Below are 16,368 nucleotides of genomic sequence, written 5' to 3'. Positions count from 1 at the left end.
GGGGGGTTTCCAAATGATTAGTGCCCATCACAATAAGTGTCCACACTAAGCTCACATTAATGTTAACTCCTACACTAAAATAATTCTGAACAGTATTGTATCTTTTTACAAAAATTATTTAAGGTAAAGTCACCATCGTCCCAAATGACCATAGGCTGCTTTCTCCTTTGAGGGGGAGAGCTGACTGGTGGTGATTTAACCTGAGCGTCACCACACCTCAGGCTAGGGGCAAGGTTGAGAAGGCGGGGCCTTCATGAAGAATAAAAAAGTGTTTATTGTCTATTACAGTGACAAATTCACAACAATTCATATTCCACAAGCAAGTGTATGAAAAGAAAAACTTTATAGGGCCTTTCATAACTACCAGACATCTCCCAAGTGATTTACAGCCAGTGAAGTACTTTTTTTTTTAGGTGTCTTCACTGTTGTAGTGTGGCAGACAACTTGTGCACAACAATAATGACCACATGACCAGATAATCTGTTTTTTGTGATGTTGATTGAAGGATAAACATTGACCAGGACACCTGGAATATCCCCTCAGTTGTTCCTCTGAAAAATGCCATGGGAATCTTTAACATCCATCCAAGGGGACAGATGGGGCATCGGAAAGACAGCACCTCTGACAGTGCAGCAATCCCTCAGTACTACACTGGAGCTTAGCCTCATTTTTCTTTTGAGCTGGAATGGGACATGAACCCAGAGCCCTTTTCCTTTTCTTTATTATTTCATGGGATGGGATTGCCCTTGAGCTGAATAGCTTGCTGGGCCATTACAGAGGGTAGTTACGAGTCAACCACATTAATGTGGATCTGGAGTCACAGGTCAGCCAGACCGGGTAAGGACAGCAGATTTCCAAATGTTTTACTATAATCGGGCAGCAATGGTTTCATGGTCATCACTGGACTTGGAATTCAAGATTTCATTGAATTCAAATTTCACCATCTACTGTAGTAGGATTCGAACCTGGGACCCCAGAGCAGTACCCTGGATCTCTGCATTACCAGCCCAGTCCAGGCCCCTGTGCTGCTCACTGAGTCACAGCTGGCATGTCTATCATCACTTTATTATTCAGATATTTACAATCTATTTAAACGTCTTACTTTTGGACATGTGAATTGTGTCTGATATTAATAGTTAATTTTTAATCTTATTTAGATTGATATATTTTCTAGCAGTTTGGAAACACGCACCACAACTTGACCTTAAACCCCTGTTTGTTTATCCCCTGACAGCTTCAAGGATGCCATTAAAGACCAGTCAGTAAAACCTAAGGTGAATTACATTATGTCAAGTTCGTCCTTCTCCATGCTGACAGTTCAAAGTGAGGACAGTGGAATCATCTGGGAGACTGTTTCAAGTAGCCGATGCTCCACGCCATGGGCATCAGAAAGCACAGCCTCCGATGTTTACAGCGTGGACGGTACCTCCACGGGCGCTCTGCCAGGCAAAGTAATATTCATAATGGACGAACTGCCTCAGTCTCCGTGTGCGAATGAACGCCAAGGTAGTAAAACTGAAAAACGCCACATCGAGACGGCCAACCTTAAGTCAGGAGAATTAAAAGATGCCCCAACGAAACCGAGAAATAGTTTGTCTGTTTTGAGAGCCCAACCGGGAAAAAATGAACCTACCGTGATATTCAATACGGCAACAGAGAAAGTGTCAAAGTCAAGGCCTTTGCAGGATTCTAACAAAACCCAGCCAGAGCTTCAGTCACCAATTGAGCACAGCCCAACGCCATCAAAAATAGCAGGAAAATCCAATAAGGATGGAAATGAAGTGTGTGAGGTATTTTCCTCTGTTCAAGAGAGTGTGCAACAATATACCCCAGTACACAGTCAAAGGAAATGTAATAAAAACCCAATTGAACGGAGTAAGAAACGGATGAATCTGAAAAATCACAGTTTAAACAATTCATTTTCGGCACAACCTGAACAACAAATAAATACCTCTTCAGTACTACCGAGAAAAAAGGAAGAATCCGGAACTGCTTCAAAACATTTCTCGGAGGAAAGAATGAGTTCAGCTCCACCAGAAAACAAAGGGGAGTCACGGCTGTCGGCAACAATCGTTTCAGAGCCTGCCATGGTTCCACAAGCTCCTTGTACAGACGCAGCTAACCTCCTTTCAGCAGACACAGAAATAACAACGAATGGAGCAATTCACACAGGCACAGATGTCTTGAAAAAGACTGCTTTAGTTGCTGGCTCAGATATCCATCGGTCCCCATCTCCTGAGATAATTATTTCAGACTTTAAAAGTTTAGCGTTTGACACGGATCCAATACCTGTTCCATTAAAGGATAATTCTTACTTCAATGAAAGTCCAGCTGGTAAAACATTTGTAAAAGAGGATCAATCTTATTCAATGGCAGATCTAGAAGGCAAAGATCCAAATACGTTTGTAACCAGCAGTTCAGAGCTTGCTAACCCCGTGGGAAGTCTACCATCAGCAGTAACTTGTAAGGATACGGATAATTCCATGTCAGCAATCAAAGATGAGGGCATGGAAACTGGAGATTTGAAAAATCTGTCTTGCGCTTCAGCTGGTAGGACGTTTGCAGATACGGTATTACCTTATTGGCCAGAAAAGCAAGAAGCTGCAATGAGCAAAAATCTGTTCTACCCAATGGCAAATCCTGAATTTTCAGAAGTGATAGATGTGGAGCTGAATGGTTCCTTACTCAGCAAAACTTGTAGAGATCTCAAGGCTGCCTCTCAATCACAGGTAGTGGAGCTGCAGAACATAGGAGATGAACTAAACCATAAAGAAGGTACAGAAAATCAGAAAGCTAGTTTCAATATTGTGGCTGAAGGCTCTGAGATATTAAACATTGTTGCTCCAGCACAAATTTGTTCTGTGGATCAAGAGACATGTAGCAAAATGAAGGACAACCTGATCTATTTGCAAACAAATCCGATTCTGAAAAGAAACTCTCTTGAAAATAATTTTAATAGAGTGGAAGATGAAGAGCAAACAAGATCATTGGATGCATCAAAACACAATGAGCTGGAACAAATTGCGAATCCTTCTAATCCATGGAGCTCCAATCCTTTCACTGTGGGAAAGTCCAACCCTCCCTCTGTGGTACATTCCAATCCCTCCCATGCGGCTGGATCCAATCTCTCCCTTGCAGCCGCATTCAATCCTTCCCATGTGGCTGGATCCGATCCTTCCCATGCAGCCGCATTCAATCCCTCCCATGTGGCTGGATCCGATCCTTCCCATGCAGCCGCATTCAATCCTTCCCATGCAGTCAGATCCAATCCCTCCCTTGCAGCCGCATTCAATCCTTCCCATGCAGTCAGATCCAATCCCTCCCAGCCAACCGCATTCAATCCTTCCCATGCAGTTGGATCCAATCCCTCCCTTGCAGCCGCATTCAATCCGTTCCATGCAGTCGGATCCGATCCCTCCCATGCAGCTGCATTCAATCCTTCCCATGCAGTCGGATCCGATCCCTCCCATGCAGCCGCATTCAATCCTTCTCATGCAGTCGGATCTGATCCCTCCCATGCAGCCGCATTCAATCCTTCCCATGCAGTCGGATCCGATCCCTCCCATGCACCCGCATTCAATCCTTCCCATGCAGTCGGATCCCATCCCTCCCATGCAGCCGCATTCAATCCTTCCCATGCAGTCGGATCCGATCCCTCCCATGCAGCCGCATTCAATCCTTCCCATGCAGTCAGATCCGATCCCTCCCATGCAGCCGCATTCAATCCTTCCCATGCAGTCGGATCCCATCCCTCCCATGCAGCCGCATTCAATCCTTCCCATGCAGTCGGATCCGATCCCTCCCATGCAGCCGCATTCAATCCTTCCCATGCAGTCGGATCCCATCCCTCCCATGCAGCCGCATTCAATCCTTCCCATGCAGTCGGATCCGATCCCTCCCATGCACCCGCATTCAATCCTTCCCATGCAGTCGAATCCCATCCCTCCCATGCAGCCGCATTCAATTCTTCCCATGCAGATGGAACCAATCCCTACCATGCAGCCTCATTTAATCCCTCCCATGCGGTTGGATCCAATCCCTACCATGCAGCCGCATTCAATCCCTCCCATGCAATCGGATCCAATGCCTCCCAAGAGGTCACATCCAATCCTCCCATGGTTGGGACAGTTAATCCTTTTGTTGTTGAAGGTTCTAATCCCAGTTCCATTGAACAATCCCCTGAGGTTGCTGCATCTGCAAGTAAAGGTGGAAATGGGGATGATGATTATTTTGAAAAATATACTTTAGTGGATGAAAATGTCCCCGTTGACCTGGAAACAGTGGAACGAAAATCACAGGAAGTGCTGATTCCAGAGGTGTACAACCCTTCGGAGTCAAAGCTCCAAAGTACATCATTTTCCGAAGATATAGAGGTTTTTAATTTTGATGAGTTTGATGTGTCAGGAAATCCTGGAACCCTTGATGATGCAACAGGATTTTCTGTACTAGCACCCATCTCTGAACCATGCAATGAAGGAAAGCAAGAAGATATTAATAAAAATATGACCTATGCACTAAATCAAAAGGAGGCTGGTTCGTTGTTATTTGACATGGATGAAGGAGTCCTGACACGTTCTTACAATTTTCCTACATCAACCAAATTGATTGATATTGCACTTCTGGAGGAACCACCTGCATTGGCGTTTTATTATAAAGATCTTTATGAGGAAGCTAAGGGACGGAAAGAACAAAACGGTGAACAGTCAGATGAAGAAAGCAGTAATCCTGAATTTTCATTCCCTTGTCAATCGTCTGATACAGATGATGGAAATGGATTATATTTTGAAAAGTATGTCCTGAGGGATGATGTTCTTGAGTCTTCAAGAGAATCTAAACCAGAGGGATCACCTTCTTGGCTGGAAGCCATGTCACCAAATGATGCAATTGGTGTAGAAAGACATGTATTGTTTTCAGAAAGTGATGGCCAGTTTCCTCAAATGTTCATGGGTCGGGCAGAAATTCCGACACAAAAAATGGATTCTGACAAAGTTTTGGAGATACAAAAAGAATGTGAAGAAAAACGTGAGACCGGCGAGAATATTTATGAGGGCAGTAATGTTTTGTCAGATATTCGTTCTGTGAATTATGAGGAAATAGAAGAACCAAGTCAGGCAATTGAGCTATTGGAAGAGAATAATAATGAGTTGGTGTGTGAAGAAATACAGAACAGAAAAGTAGCATTGTTTGAAGAAACTCTAGTAGAAGATATTGAGAAGCCTGCCTCTAATGTTGAAAATCACTTGGATACCGGACAGCTTGCCAATATAGGTTACTCCTTTGAAGAATATGGAAACCTCCCAAGTGAAGCAGGATTAGAAGAAGTGAGCAATACTTCCACCTCGGTGAAAATCAAAGATATTCAGGAAGACGTATTCCAAGGGGAAACACCTTTGGATCAGATTAAGGCTGATGTATTGGAACAGGAGCAAACTGCCGAGCAAGAATGCAGGCCTGAGGTTGGACACCATCTTGCTGAATTACAACAGGAAACTGAACATGAAGGATCTGGCGAGTCAATAAAGGCTGAAAATAACGTGCCTGATCAAACAAGTAACATTGAGTCCATTGTAGAGATCGATGAAATAATACCACGGATCGTAATCGAAGAATATGAGGAAGTAGATCATTCTGAGAAAGTGGATCAAGAAGCTTGTACAGGTGCCCTGAAAGGAATCACGGATTTTGCTGATCATTTAGAATTAACAGAGAGTCCTGGGACCAGTGATGAGCTGGAAATGTTAGCTGTTGAAATTATGTATCCACCAGGTACCGAATGCATGGCAAAGGAAGAGGTCAACCTTGAAAATCAAGAACAAGCAAAGGCACTAGATGTAGCCAGCTCTCAAATAATGAATGACACGACTATATCAAGACCTGATAATTATGAAGCCATTGTGGATCCCGCTAAAGAAAAGCAGGAAGGAGAATGCCTCACTGGAAACTCTGTGCAACCCCCACAAAGTGAATGTGAACCGTTGGAAGTAGCAACACAGGAAACACTTAATGCCATATTTACATGCGAGTATAAGACGGAAACTGAGCAAGATTCCCAAACTCATAGAAAGGCCAGTGAGCCAGAAAATAATGAAACAGACACTGCACAACAGCATTACCCACAAGAAATTGCCCCTTGCCAGGTAGATGAAACAGACCTTCATGAAGACCCAGAGAATTTATTTGGGAAAGCCATGGAAGAATCCAGCGATTGGCCTTTATTAGAGGATGTGAAAATTATAGATGATGGTGACGCATTTGAAATCTGTGATGGTGGTCTGGATATTGAGGATCAAGAATTACAGGAACTTGCTGAAGATAAACTGGAAGGCACACATGGCGAGGCAAGGAAAGGAGGAGAAGATGTAGCTGTGCTAACCTCGCAGAAACCACCAAAACCAACAGATACCTTTTGCATTACTTGTGGGCTTCCAATTTTTGCAATTGATAAGCTTTTTGGAGAACATCAAGATCATGATGTCATAGCAATAGATACAGCTGTGGTAAAAGTAAAGGTGAGAACTTTAATTTAAATGAAATATACATTTAGATCATTCTCCACATGGAAATGAAATGAAATGAAAATCGCTTATTGTCACAAGTAGGCTTCAAATGAAGTTACTGTGAAAAGCCCCTAGTCTCCACATTCCGACACCTGTTCGGGGAGGCTGGTACAGGAATTGAACCGTGCTGCTGGCCTGCCTTGGTCTATTTTAAAAACCAGCTATTTAGCCCAGTGTGCTAAACCAGCCTCGGACTTGTACCAAACCTTAATCTTCTAGCTAGAATTGAATTTGTGATACGTCCCATTTGAAAATTTGTGCAATGCCTATCAAATGAGTGCAAAAGGAAATTATTGACTACCATAGCACAGTGGTTAGCACTGTTGCTTCACAGCACCAGGGTCCCAGGTTTGATTCCCGGCTTGAATCACTGTCTGTGCGGAGTCTGTACGTCCTCCCCATGTCTGTGTGGGTTTCCTCCGGGTGCTCCGGTTTCCTCCCAAAAGTCCCGAAAGACGTGCTGTTAAGTAATTTGGACATTCTGAATTCTCCCTCTGTATACCCGAACAGGCGCTGGAGTGTGGTGACTGGGGCTTTTCACAGTACCTTCATTGCAGTGTTAATGTAAGCTTACTTGTGATAATTATAGATTATTAGATTATGTTTACATAGAAACATAAAAAATAGGAGCAGGAGGAGACCATTCGGCCCTTCGAGCCTGCTCCGCTATTTATTGTGATCATGGCCGATCATCCAATTCAGTGACCTCTTCCCGCCTTCCTTCATATCCTTTGATCCCTTCAGCCCCAAGAGATATAGCTCACTGCTTCTTGAACTAATACAATGTTTTGGCCTCAATTGCTTCCTGTGGTAGTAAATTGCACAGGCTCACCACTCTCTGGGTGATAAAATTTCTCCTCATCTCAGTCCTAAATGGTCTACTCCTTATCCTCATACTGTGACCCCCAGTTCTGGACTCTCCCACCATCAGGAAAATCCTTCCTGCATCTATCCTGTATAGTCCTGTTAGAATTTGTTCATTGTCTTTCGACAAAACAAATCAATGGAAACTCAGCAATGACTGACATTATTATCTTTGGCTCAACTTGTTCTTTAACTGGATATATAAATGGTCTTGTCAGAAGGAGCACACATCCTGTCTGAAAGTTTTGCTGAGCTATTTTTTAATCACCCAGCTGCATGAATATGGAGACTAGTCTTTGGAGGGGTTTCAGCTTCCTTGAAGCCTCCAGTGACAGTAGAAGACTTGCAGGGGTAAGGGTGATTGAACTAGTTTGAGTTATTTCCTGAATCTATTTTCTTAGTGCACAAGTGAGAGCAGAGTGGAAGAGATTTGTTTATGAATGCACATCTTGCAGACAACCAGAAAGGCTGACTTAATTCCATACTAAGTCGAAATAGAAGCACAAGAGACATGTAGATGAGAATTTGAGTTATGGAGCAGTCAGGATTAGCATGTAACAACAAATAAATAGAATTGTATATTATGTACCTTCATTACATTTCAAGGTTCAAGCTCTATCTCATATTTGTCTGTTACTTAAGTACATATACAGTTTCCAACCGAGCCAAGGAAGGGCATTTGAAATTCGAGATTAATATATTTATTAACATCTCTATTAAAATATTAGGCACAGGAATTTCATGTTACATATTCTGTAATTTTTCTTACCTGAGCCATCCATGTATATAAATCCTAGTGGTAACACATAGAGTATAAAGTGCTTTCTCAAACACACAGTAGGCACAGAGTAAAGAGAGAGTGGATTATTACAATAACAATCATTACATGAATGGCCCTGCATTGCTGCATGTTGGTGGACTACATTCTGTGGTTTATAGGGAACCACAGGGAAGGTAGTGCAATGTTCCACCTGCAGAATGTTTGAGGTGAGGGACGCCAACAGTGCCCCTGCTGATTTCATCTGTGGGAAGTGCACCCATCTCCAGCTCCGCAGAAACCGCGTTAGGGAACTGGAGCTGGAGCTGGATGAACTTTGGATCATTCAGGAGGCAGAGGTGGTCATAGATAGAAGCTTCAGGAATGTAGTTACTCCGAAGAATAAAGATAGATGGGTGACGGTGAGGGGGGCTGGGAGGAAGCAGTCAGTACAGGGATTCCCTGTGGCCGTTCCCCTTAGTAACAAGTATACCACTTTGGATACTGTTGGGGGGGGGGGGACGGGGGTGGGGGGGGGGGGACTTACCAGGGGTAAGCCATGGGGTGCAGGTCTCTGGCACAGAGTCTGTTCCTGTTGCTCAGAAGGGAAGGGGGAGAGGAGTAGAGCATTAGTCATTGGAGACTCCATAGTTAGGAGGATAGATAGGAGATTCTGTGGAAATGAGAGAGACTCGCGGTTGGTGTGTTGCCTCCCAGGTGCCAGGGTGCGTGATGTCTCGGATCGTGTTTTCGGGATCCTTAAGGGGGAGGGGGAGCAGCCCCAAGTCGTGATCCACATAGGTACCAACGACATAGGTAGGAAAAGGGATAGGGATGTAAGGCAGGAATTCAGGGAGCTAGGGTGGAAACTTAGATCTAGGACAAACAGAGTTATTATCTCTGGGTTGTTACCCGTGCCACGTGATAGCGAGACGAGGAATAGGGAAAGAGAGGAGTTGAACACGTGGCTACAGGGATGGTGCAGGAGGGAGGGTTTCAGATTTCTGGATAATTGGGGCTCATTCTGGGGTCGGTGGGACCTCTACAAATGGGATGGTCTACACCTGGACCAGATGGGTACCAAGAACCTGGGGGGGAAATTTGCTAATGCTCTTCGGGAGGGTTTAAACTAGCTCAGCAGGGGCTTGGGAACCTGAATTGTAGCTCCAGTATACAGGAGGTTGAGAGTAGTGAGGTCATGAGTAAGGTTTCAAAGTTGCAGGAGTGTACCGGCAGGTAGGAAGGTGGTTTAAAGTGTGACTTCTTCAATGCCAGGAGCATCCGGAATACGGTGGGTGAACTTGCAGCATGGGTTGGTACCTGGGACTTCGATGTTGTGGCCATTTCGGAGACATGGATAGAGCAGGGACAGGAATGGTTGTTGCAGGTGCCGGAGTTTAGATATTTCAGTAAGCTCAGGGAAGGTGGTAAAAGAGGGGGAGGCGTGGCATTGTTAGTCAAGGACAGTATTACGGTGGCAGAAAGGCCGTTTGATGAGGACTCGTCTACTGAGGTAGTATGGGCTGAGATTAGAAACAGGAAAGGAGAGGTCACCCTGTTAGGGGTTTTTTATAGGCCTCTGAAAAGTTCCAGAGATGTAGAGGAAAGGATTGCAAAGATGATTCTGGATAGGAGCGAAAGCAACAGGGTAGTTGTTATGGGGGACTTTAACTTTCCAAATATTGACTGGAAACGCTATAGTTCGAGTACTTTAGATGGGTCCGTTTTTGTCCAATGTGTGCAGGAGGGTTTCCTGACACAGTATGTAGATAGGCCAACAAGAGGCGAGGCCATGTTGGATTTGGTACTGGGTAATGAATCAGGACAGGTGTTAGATTTGGAGGTAGGTGAGCACTTTGGTGATAGTGACCACAATTCGATTATGTTTACTTTAGTGATGGAAAGGGATAGGTATATACCGCATGGCAAGAGTTATATCTGGGGGAAAGGCAATTATGATGCGATGAGGCAAGACTTAGGATGCATCGGATGGAGAGGAAAACTGCAGGGGATGGGCACAATGGAAATGTGGAGCTTGTTCAAGGAAAAGCTATTGCGTGCCCTTGATAAGTATGTACCTGTCAGGCAGGGAGGAAGTGGTCGAGCAAGGGAACCGTGGTTTACTAAGGCAGTCGAAACACTTGTCAAGAGGAAGAAGGAGGCTTATGTAAAGATGAGACATGAAGTTTCAGTTAGGGCGCTCGAGAGTTACAAGTTAGCTAGGAAGGACCTAAAGAGAGAGCTAAGAAGAGCCAGGAGGGGACATGAGAAGTCTTTGGCAGGTAGGATCAAGGATAACCCTAAAGCTTTCTATAGATATGTCAGGAATAAAAGAATGACTAGGGTAAGAGTAGAGCCAGTCAAGGACAGGAGTGGGAAGTTGTGCTTGGAGTCCGAGGAGATAGAAGAGGTGCTAAATGAATATTTTTCGTCAGTATTCACACAGAAAAAAGACAATGTTGTTGAGGAGAATACTGAGATTCAGGCTACTAGACTAGAAGGGCTTGAGGTTCATCAGGAGGAGGTGTTAACAATTCTGGAAAGTGTGAAAATAGATAAGTCCCCTGGACCGGATGGGATTTATCCTAGGATTCTCTGAGAAGCTAGGGAGGAGATTGCTGAGCCTTTGGCTTTGATCTTTAAGTCATCTTTGTCTATAGGAATAGTGCCAGAAGACTGGAGGATAGCAGATGTTGTCCCCTTGTTCAAGAAGGGGAGTAGAGACAACCCCGGTAACTATAGACCAGTGAGCCTTACTTCGGTTGTGGGCAAAATCTTGGAAAGGTTTATAAGAGATAGGGTGTATAATCATCGGGAAAGGAATAATTTGATTAGACATAGTCAACACGGTTTTGTGAAGGGTAGGTCGTGCCTCACAAACCTTATTGAGTTCTTTGAGAAGGTGACCAAACAGGTGGATGAGGGTAAAGCAGTTGATGTGGTGTATATGGATTTCAGTAAAGCGTTTGATAAGGTTCCCCACGGTAGGCTAGTGCAGAAAATACGGAAGCATGGGATTCAGGGAGATTTAGCAGTTTGGATCAGAAATTGGCTAGCTGGAAGAAGACAAAGGGGGGTGGTTGATGGAAAGTGTTCAGACTGGAGTCCAGTTACTAGTGGTGTACCACAATGATCTGTTTTGGGGCCACTGCTGTTTGCCATTTTTATAAATGACCTGGAGGAGGGCGTAGAAGGATGGGTGAATAAATTTGCAGATGACACTAAAGTCGGTGGAGTTGTGGACAGTGCGGAAGGATGTTACAAGTTACAGAGGGACATAGATAAGCTGCAGCGCTGGGCTGAGAGGTGGCAAATGGAGTTTAATGCAGAAAAGTGTGAGGTGATTCATTTTGGAAGGAATATCAGGAAGACAGAGTACTGGGCTAATGGTAAGATTCTTGGCAGTGTGGATGAGCAGAGAGATCTCGGTGTCCATGTACATAGATCCCTGAAAGTTGCCACTCAGGTTGAGAGGGTTGTTAAGAAGGCGTACGGTGTGTTAGCTTTTATTGGTAGAGGGTTTGAGTTTCGGAGCCATGAGGTCATGTTGCAGCTGTACAAAACTCTGGTGCGGCCGCATTTGGAGTATTGCGTGCAATTCTGGTCGCCGCATTATAGGAAGGATGTGGAAGCATTGCAAAGGGTGGAGAGGAGATTTACCAGAATGTTGCCTGGTATGGAGTGAAGATCTTATGAGGAAAGGCTGAGGGACTTGAGGCTGTTTTCGTTAGAGAGAAGAAGGTTAAGAGGTGACTTAATTGAGGCATACAAGATGATCAGAGGATTGGATAGGGTGGACAGTGAGAGCCTTTTTCCTCGGATGGTGATGTCTAGCACGAGGGGACATAGCTTTAAATTGAGGGGAGATAGATATAAGACAGATGTCAGAGGTAGATTCTTTACTCAGAGAGTATTAAGGGCGTGGAATGCCCTGCCTGCAACAGTAGTGGACTCGCCAACACTAAGGGCATTCAAATGGTCATTGGATAGACATATGGACGATAAGGGAATAGTGTAGATGGGCTTCAGAGTGGTTTGACAGGTCGGCGCAACATCGAGGGCTGAAGGGCCTGTACTGCGCTGTAATGTTCTATGTTCTATAGTGATGGATCAAGTTGTGCCTATAATTGTACAAATACCAGGGCAGGGATTTTCCTCTCCTGTTTCAGTCGGGTGGGTTTGACGACGAGAGTGGAAAATATCATGAGAAGGCCATAGTCACGTTTCACGGCAATGTAAAAGCAGGAAGCAATTGTCCTCTCCCCCCCCCCATCAGTGGTGGGTCATAATTCCCAATGTTCAACACTGTGAACCTCATTGTGGTAAATTAGCATCTCATTATCGGGCCCATACACCAGAATCATACCCCCATACAAAGGGATTGAAGCACAACTGGCCTTAGAAGCCATGACCCTAATGAGCAATACTCTCAGGGGGAGTTTGGAGGTGAGCACTGTGCTCAGGGAGGAGAGGGCCATGCCAGGGGGTGCCAAGATGATGCCAGAGTGATGTCATCTTAATGCCAGGGTGGTGCCAACTAGGTGCCGTTGTGGGGGTGGGGGGGTGCACCTGGGTGAAGATTGTTTCCTGGTAAGCTCGCTGTGCGCTGGGACAGACTTTAAAAATGGCGCCCAGATCAACGATCTGTAGAGTTGATGGCAGGGTGAGTGAATCAAACTGGGAACCCCTGCCTGCCTCTTTATTTTTCTTCCAAATCCTGCATTATATGACAGAAAAAGCCACCATTGCTGTCAACAGCCTCAACATCACTTTCCTTGCCTGGCATCAGCCTTGGCCAATATCGAAGAAAATCCCCCCCCCGAGGTTTTGAGCTTGATTGGGTGTCCGATAAGTCCAGAGTAGAGATAAGGGACTTTCTTTCAGAGGGTTAAAATCAAAAGGGTAAGGGTGCAGAAGGCACTAGGTATTAACTTTGTGTGGCTTTCATGCATCTCCAAATGGCTGGTTACAGAGGCCCGACCTTTCCAACCAGGTTAGGTCCATGTCACAGGGGCAGAGAATAGGCCAAGGAGAGAAAAATAATAAGGAGAAATAGGAAAATCTTTGTCTGTTTAATATTTACATTGAAATTTGTCAGAATATTGTTAATTGTGCTAAAAAGGCTTGATAGTTATACTTGGGATTACTGTACATCAATCACATTAGATCACAATCACAGAATTGTTATGGCGCAGGAGGAGGCCATTTGGCCCACTGTGTCTATACCGGCTCTCCAAACAAGCATCCTGGCTTAGTGCCATTCCTCTGCCTTTTCCCTGTACCCCTTGTGCATTGTTTCTGTTCAAATAATCATCTAATGCCCTCTTGAATGCCTTGATTGAACATTCCCAGGTAGTGCATTCCAGACCCGAACCACTGGTTGTGTGAAGAGGTTTTTTCTCGCATTATGTTTGCTTCTTTCGCAAATTATGTTAAATCTGAGCCCTCTTATTCTCAATCCTTTAACAAGCGGAACAGTATTCCCTATCTGCTCTGTCCACGCCCCTTGTGACTTTGAACATCTCTATCAAATCTCCTCTTAGCCTTCTTCTCTCCAAGGGGAACAGCCCCAACCTCTCCAATCTATCCTCATTACTCAAGTTTCTCATTCCTGGAACCATTCTTGTAAATCTCTTCAGCACTCTCTCCAATGTATTCACATCCTTCCTATAGCATGGTGCCCAGAACTGTACACAATATTTCAGAGGTCCAATCTAGGACAACTTCGGCATAACCTACTTGCTCTTGTACTCTGTGCCCCTATTAATAAAGACCAGAATACCGCATGCTTTATTATCTGCTCTCATGCCACCTTCAGTGATCTTTAGATTATATACATCCAGGTCCCTCTGCTCACGCACACCCTGACCAATTGTACCCCTTTTCTGGGGAGACAGAGAGGGGGCATCCTTAGCTACACATGTTGTTTACAGTGGTGGGAGGGTGGGGGGGGGGGGGGGTGGGGGGTGAAGGAGGGGTTGGGAGGGTTGAAGGTGGAGGAGGGGTTGGGGGTTTGAAGGCAGAGGGGGTGAAGGAGGGGTTGGGGGGGTTTGAAGGCGGAGAGGGGTTTACGCTCCCGTGGTGGCGAGGTGGAGGGGAGTCTGCTCACTCGTGCTGCCAGGTGTAGGTCATTGACCTTCTTCCTGCATTGGAGGCCAGTCCTCCTGGTCACACTCCTCCGAGCTCGCAGCCGCCGTCACTTCATCCCAGGCGGCACTGGCTGCCCTATGGCTCACCCTCCTGGACCCTTGGGGGAACAGGACATCCCTTCTGGTCTCCACTGTGTCTAGCAGCCTCCCCAGGTCAGCATCCCCGAATCTTGGGGCTAGTCTCCTCGGCACCATTGTTGCGAACTAGCTGGGGTTGGCTGAGCAAATGCAGCTTAAGTGCTGCTCAACTTTGTTAACGGGGGGCTGGCGAGCGTGGTGCCGGTGAATGAGCTGGCTAGCCTTCATTGGCGGCGAGAAGCCCATGAAGCCTTGCTAAGTGCACCAATTAATGTTGAATAGCGTTGTCGGCCTTGCTGAGCCAAGCATCAGGAAGCCCACGGCAATTCCCACTCACTGCAACACTTGGAAAACTTTCCGGAGAATCGCAACCCTAAAATATTTTTCAGCACTGGGAGCTGAACTCTGAGATTGGACCACCATTTTGAAAGGGTGCCCTGATCTCTTTGGTGTGCTTGTGGGTCCCTCCCACCCCCCCCCCCCCCCCCTACCCATGGAAGGGCAATGTCACCCCCCACACACATGGACACTACCCCCCCCCCCCCCAAGTGATGCCATCCCTGGGGGCCCCTCTCTTCAGCCCCCACCCCCCCATGCACCCTTACAGGACCCCCTCCATTCCAGGACTCGCACGTGTCACCACCCCCAACCTTCCCGAGGCCCCTACTTACCTGCCCTGCACACTCCCACCCTTCAAACCTCCCCCTACTCCACGTTCCTTTCATGGCCATGGCGCCCCTCAGCCCCTGACCCATGGCAGTGCCACCCTTGCAATGCCACCTTGATACCCGGGCAGTGCTCCAGCCAGCTTGGAAGTGTCAGGGTGGCAGTGCCAAGGTGCCCACATTCCAGGGGGAGGGCCAGGGGCCACCCTGCACTGACCCTGACCACCCAGGAGTCTCTGATGGCCTGGGAGACCCGCTGCGTGCCGTTCCGCCTGGTCCACGTTTGCAGCCTCACTGGGGAGGCCGGTGGATCCCGTGATGCCGGTGGATACAGGGTAAGTTCGGCAAAGCTAGTTTACAACCAGGTTTGGCGTGCGCCGCTTGGTTCCGCCCCCTGACTCCGAAACTCCGGGACGTGAGAGGCCTGAAAACCTCCAGGAAGTCCTTGAGAGGGCTCTCCCGGCATTCACCGGCCACACTGCGCTCGAGCGCAACATGGCCAGTGATCACGCCCAGAGTGTTAAGAACGGTATAACCCCTGGGGGTCTCGGGTAGATGTTCCCTATCCAGGCCAAGCCCAATCTTAATGGAATTGTAACAAACATTCTGGGGTTTCCAAAACGAAGATGCTCACGAGGAGCTGCATTTGGTGGCCCAGCTCAACATGGATATTGTGGACCTGGTAACCTTTATGCCAAGAGAACCAGAAGCTCCCCTTCGGCCTCCTTACACCTTTGGGAGTGACCAGGAAGACCATAGGTGCAGGTACATGTAGATTTCGCAAGTCCACTTTTAAGTTCTATGTTCTTAATCTTAGTGGATGCCCTGTCGAGATTGATGGAAGTATAATAATAATCTTTATTATTTAAAGATTCTAATAATAATCTTTATTATAATCTTACATTAACACGACAACGAAGTTACTGTGAAAATCCCCTAGTCGCCACATTCCGGCGCCTGTTCGGGTACACAGAGGGAGAATTCAGAATGTCCAATTCACCTAACGGCACATCTTTTGGGACTTCCGGGAGGAAACCGGAGCACTCGGAGGAAACCCACGCAGACACTGGGAGAATGTGCAGATTCGCACAGACAGTGACCCAAGCAGGAATCAAACCCTGGTCCCTGGCGCTGTGAAGCAACAGTGCTAACCACTGTGCTACCATGCCGCCCGTACCACATGTCCTCTACAACTTCCCACCCTCCGACTGAGAAACTCAGCACAATGGTACAGCCTTCACTAGTGGGGGGGGTTCCAGGCTTTTTTGAAATCAAATGGCACCAAACATATTAGGATG

At 46.3% G+C, this 16,368-nt stretch overlaps 1 protein-coding gene across 1 annotated transcript in view; it reads left to right on the top strand.

The window, feature by feature from the left end:
* LOC140429234 (uncharacterized) overlaps positions 1–16,368 on the top strand; it is a 188,588-nt gene that overhangs the window by 56,063 nt on the left and 116,157 nt on the right. Inside the window, exon 2 of the mRNA XM_072515986.1 lies at positions 1,235–6,509. Coding sequence (XP_072372087.1) covers positions 1,235–6,509 — 5,275 coding nt within the window. The remainder of the gene's footprint in view (positions 1–1,234; positions 6,510–16,368) is intronic.

This window comes from Scyliorhinus torazame, chromosome 9 (assembly GCF_047496885.1).
Source record: "Scyliorhinus torazame isolate Kashiwa2021f chromosome 9, sScyTor2.1, whole genome shotgun sequence".
Taxonomy (NCBI): domain Eukaryota; kingdom Metazoa; phylum Chordata; class Chondrichthyes; order Carcharhiniformes; family Scyliorhinidae; genus Scyliorhinus; species Scyliorhinus torazame.
Note: the sequence above shows the minus strand (reverse complement) of the source record. Positions and strands in the feature narration are given on the sequence as shown.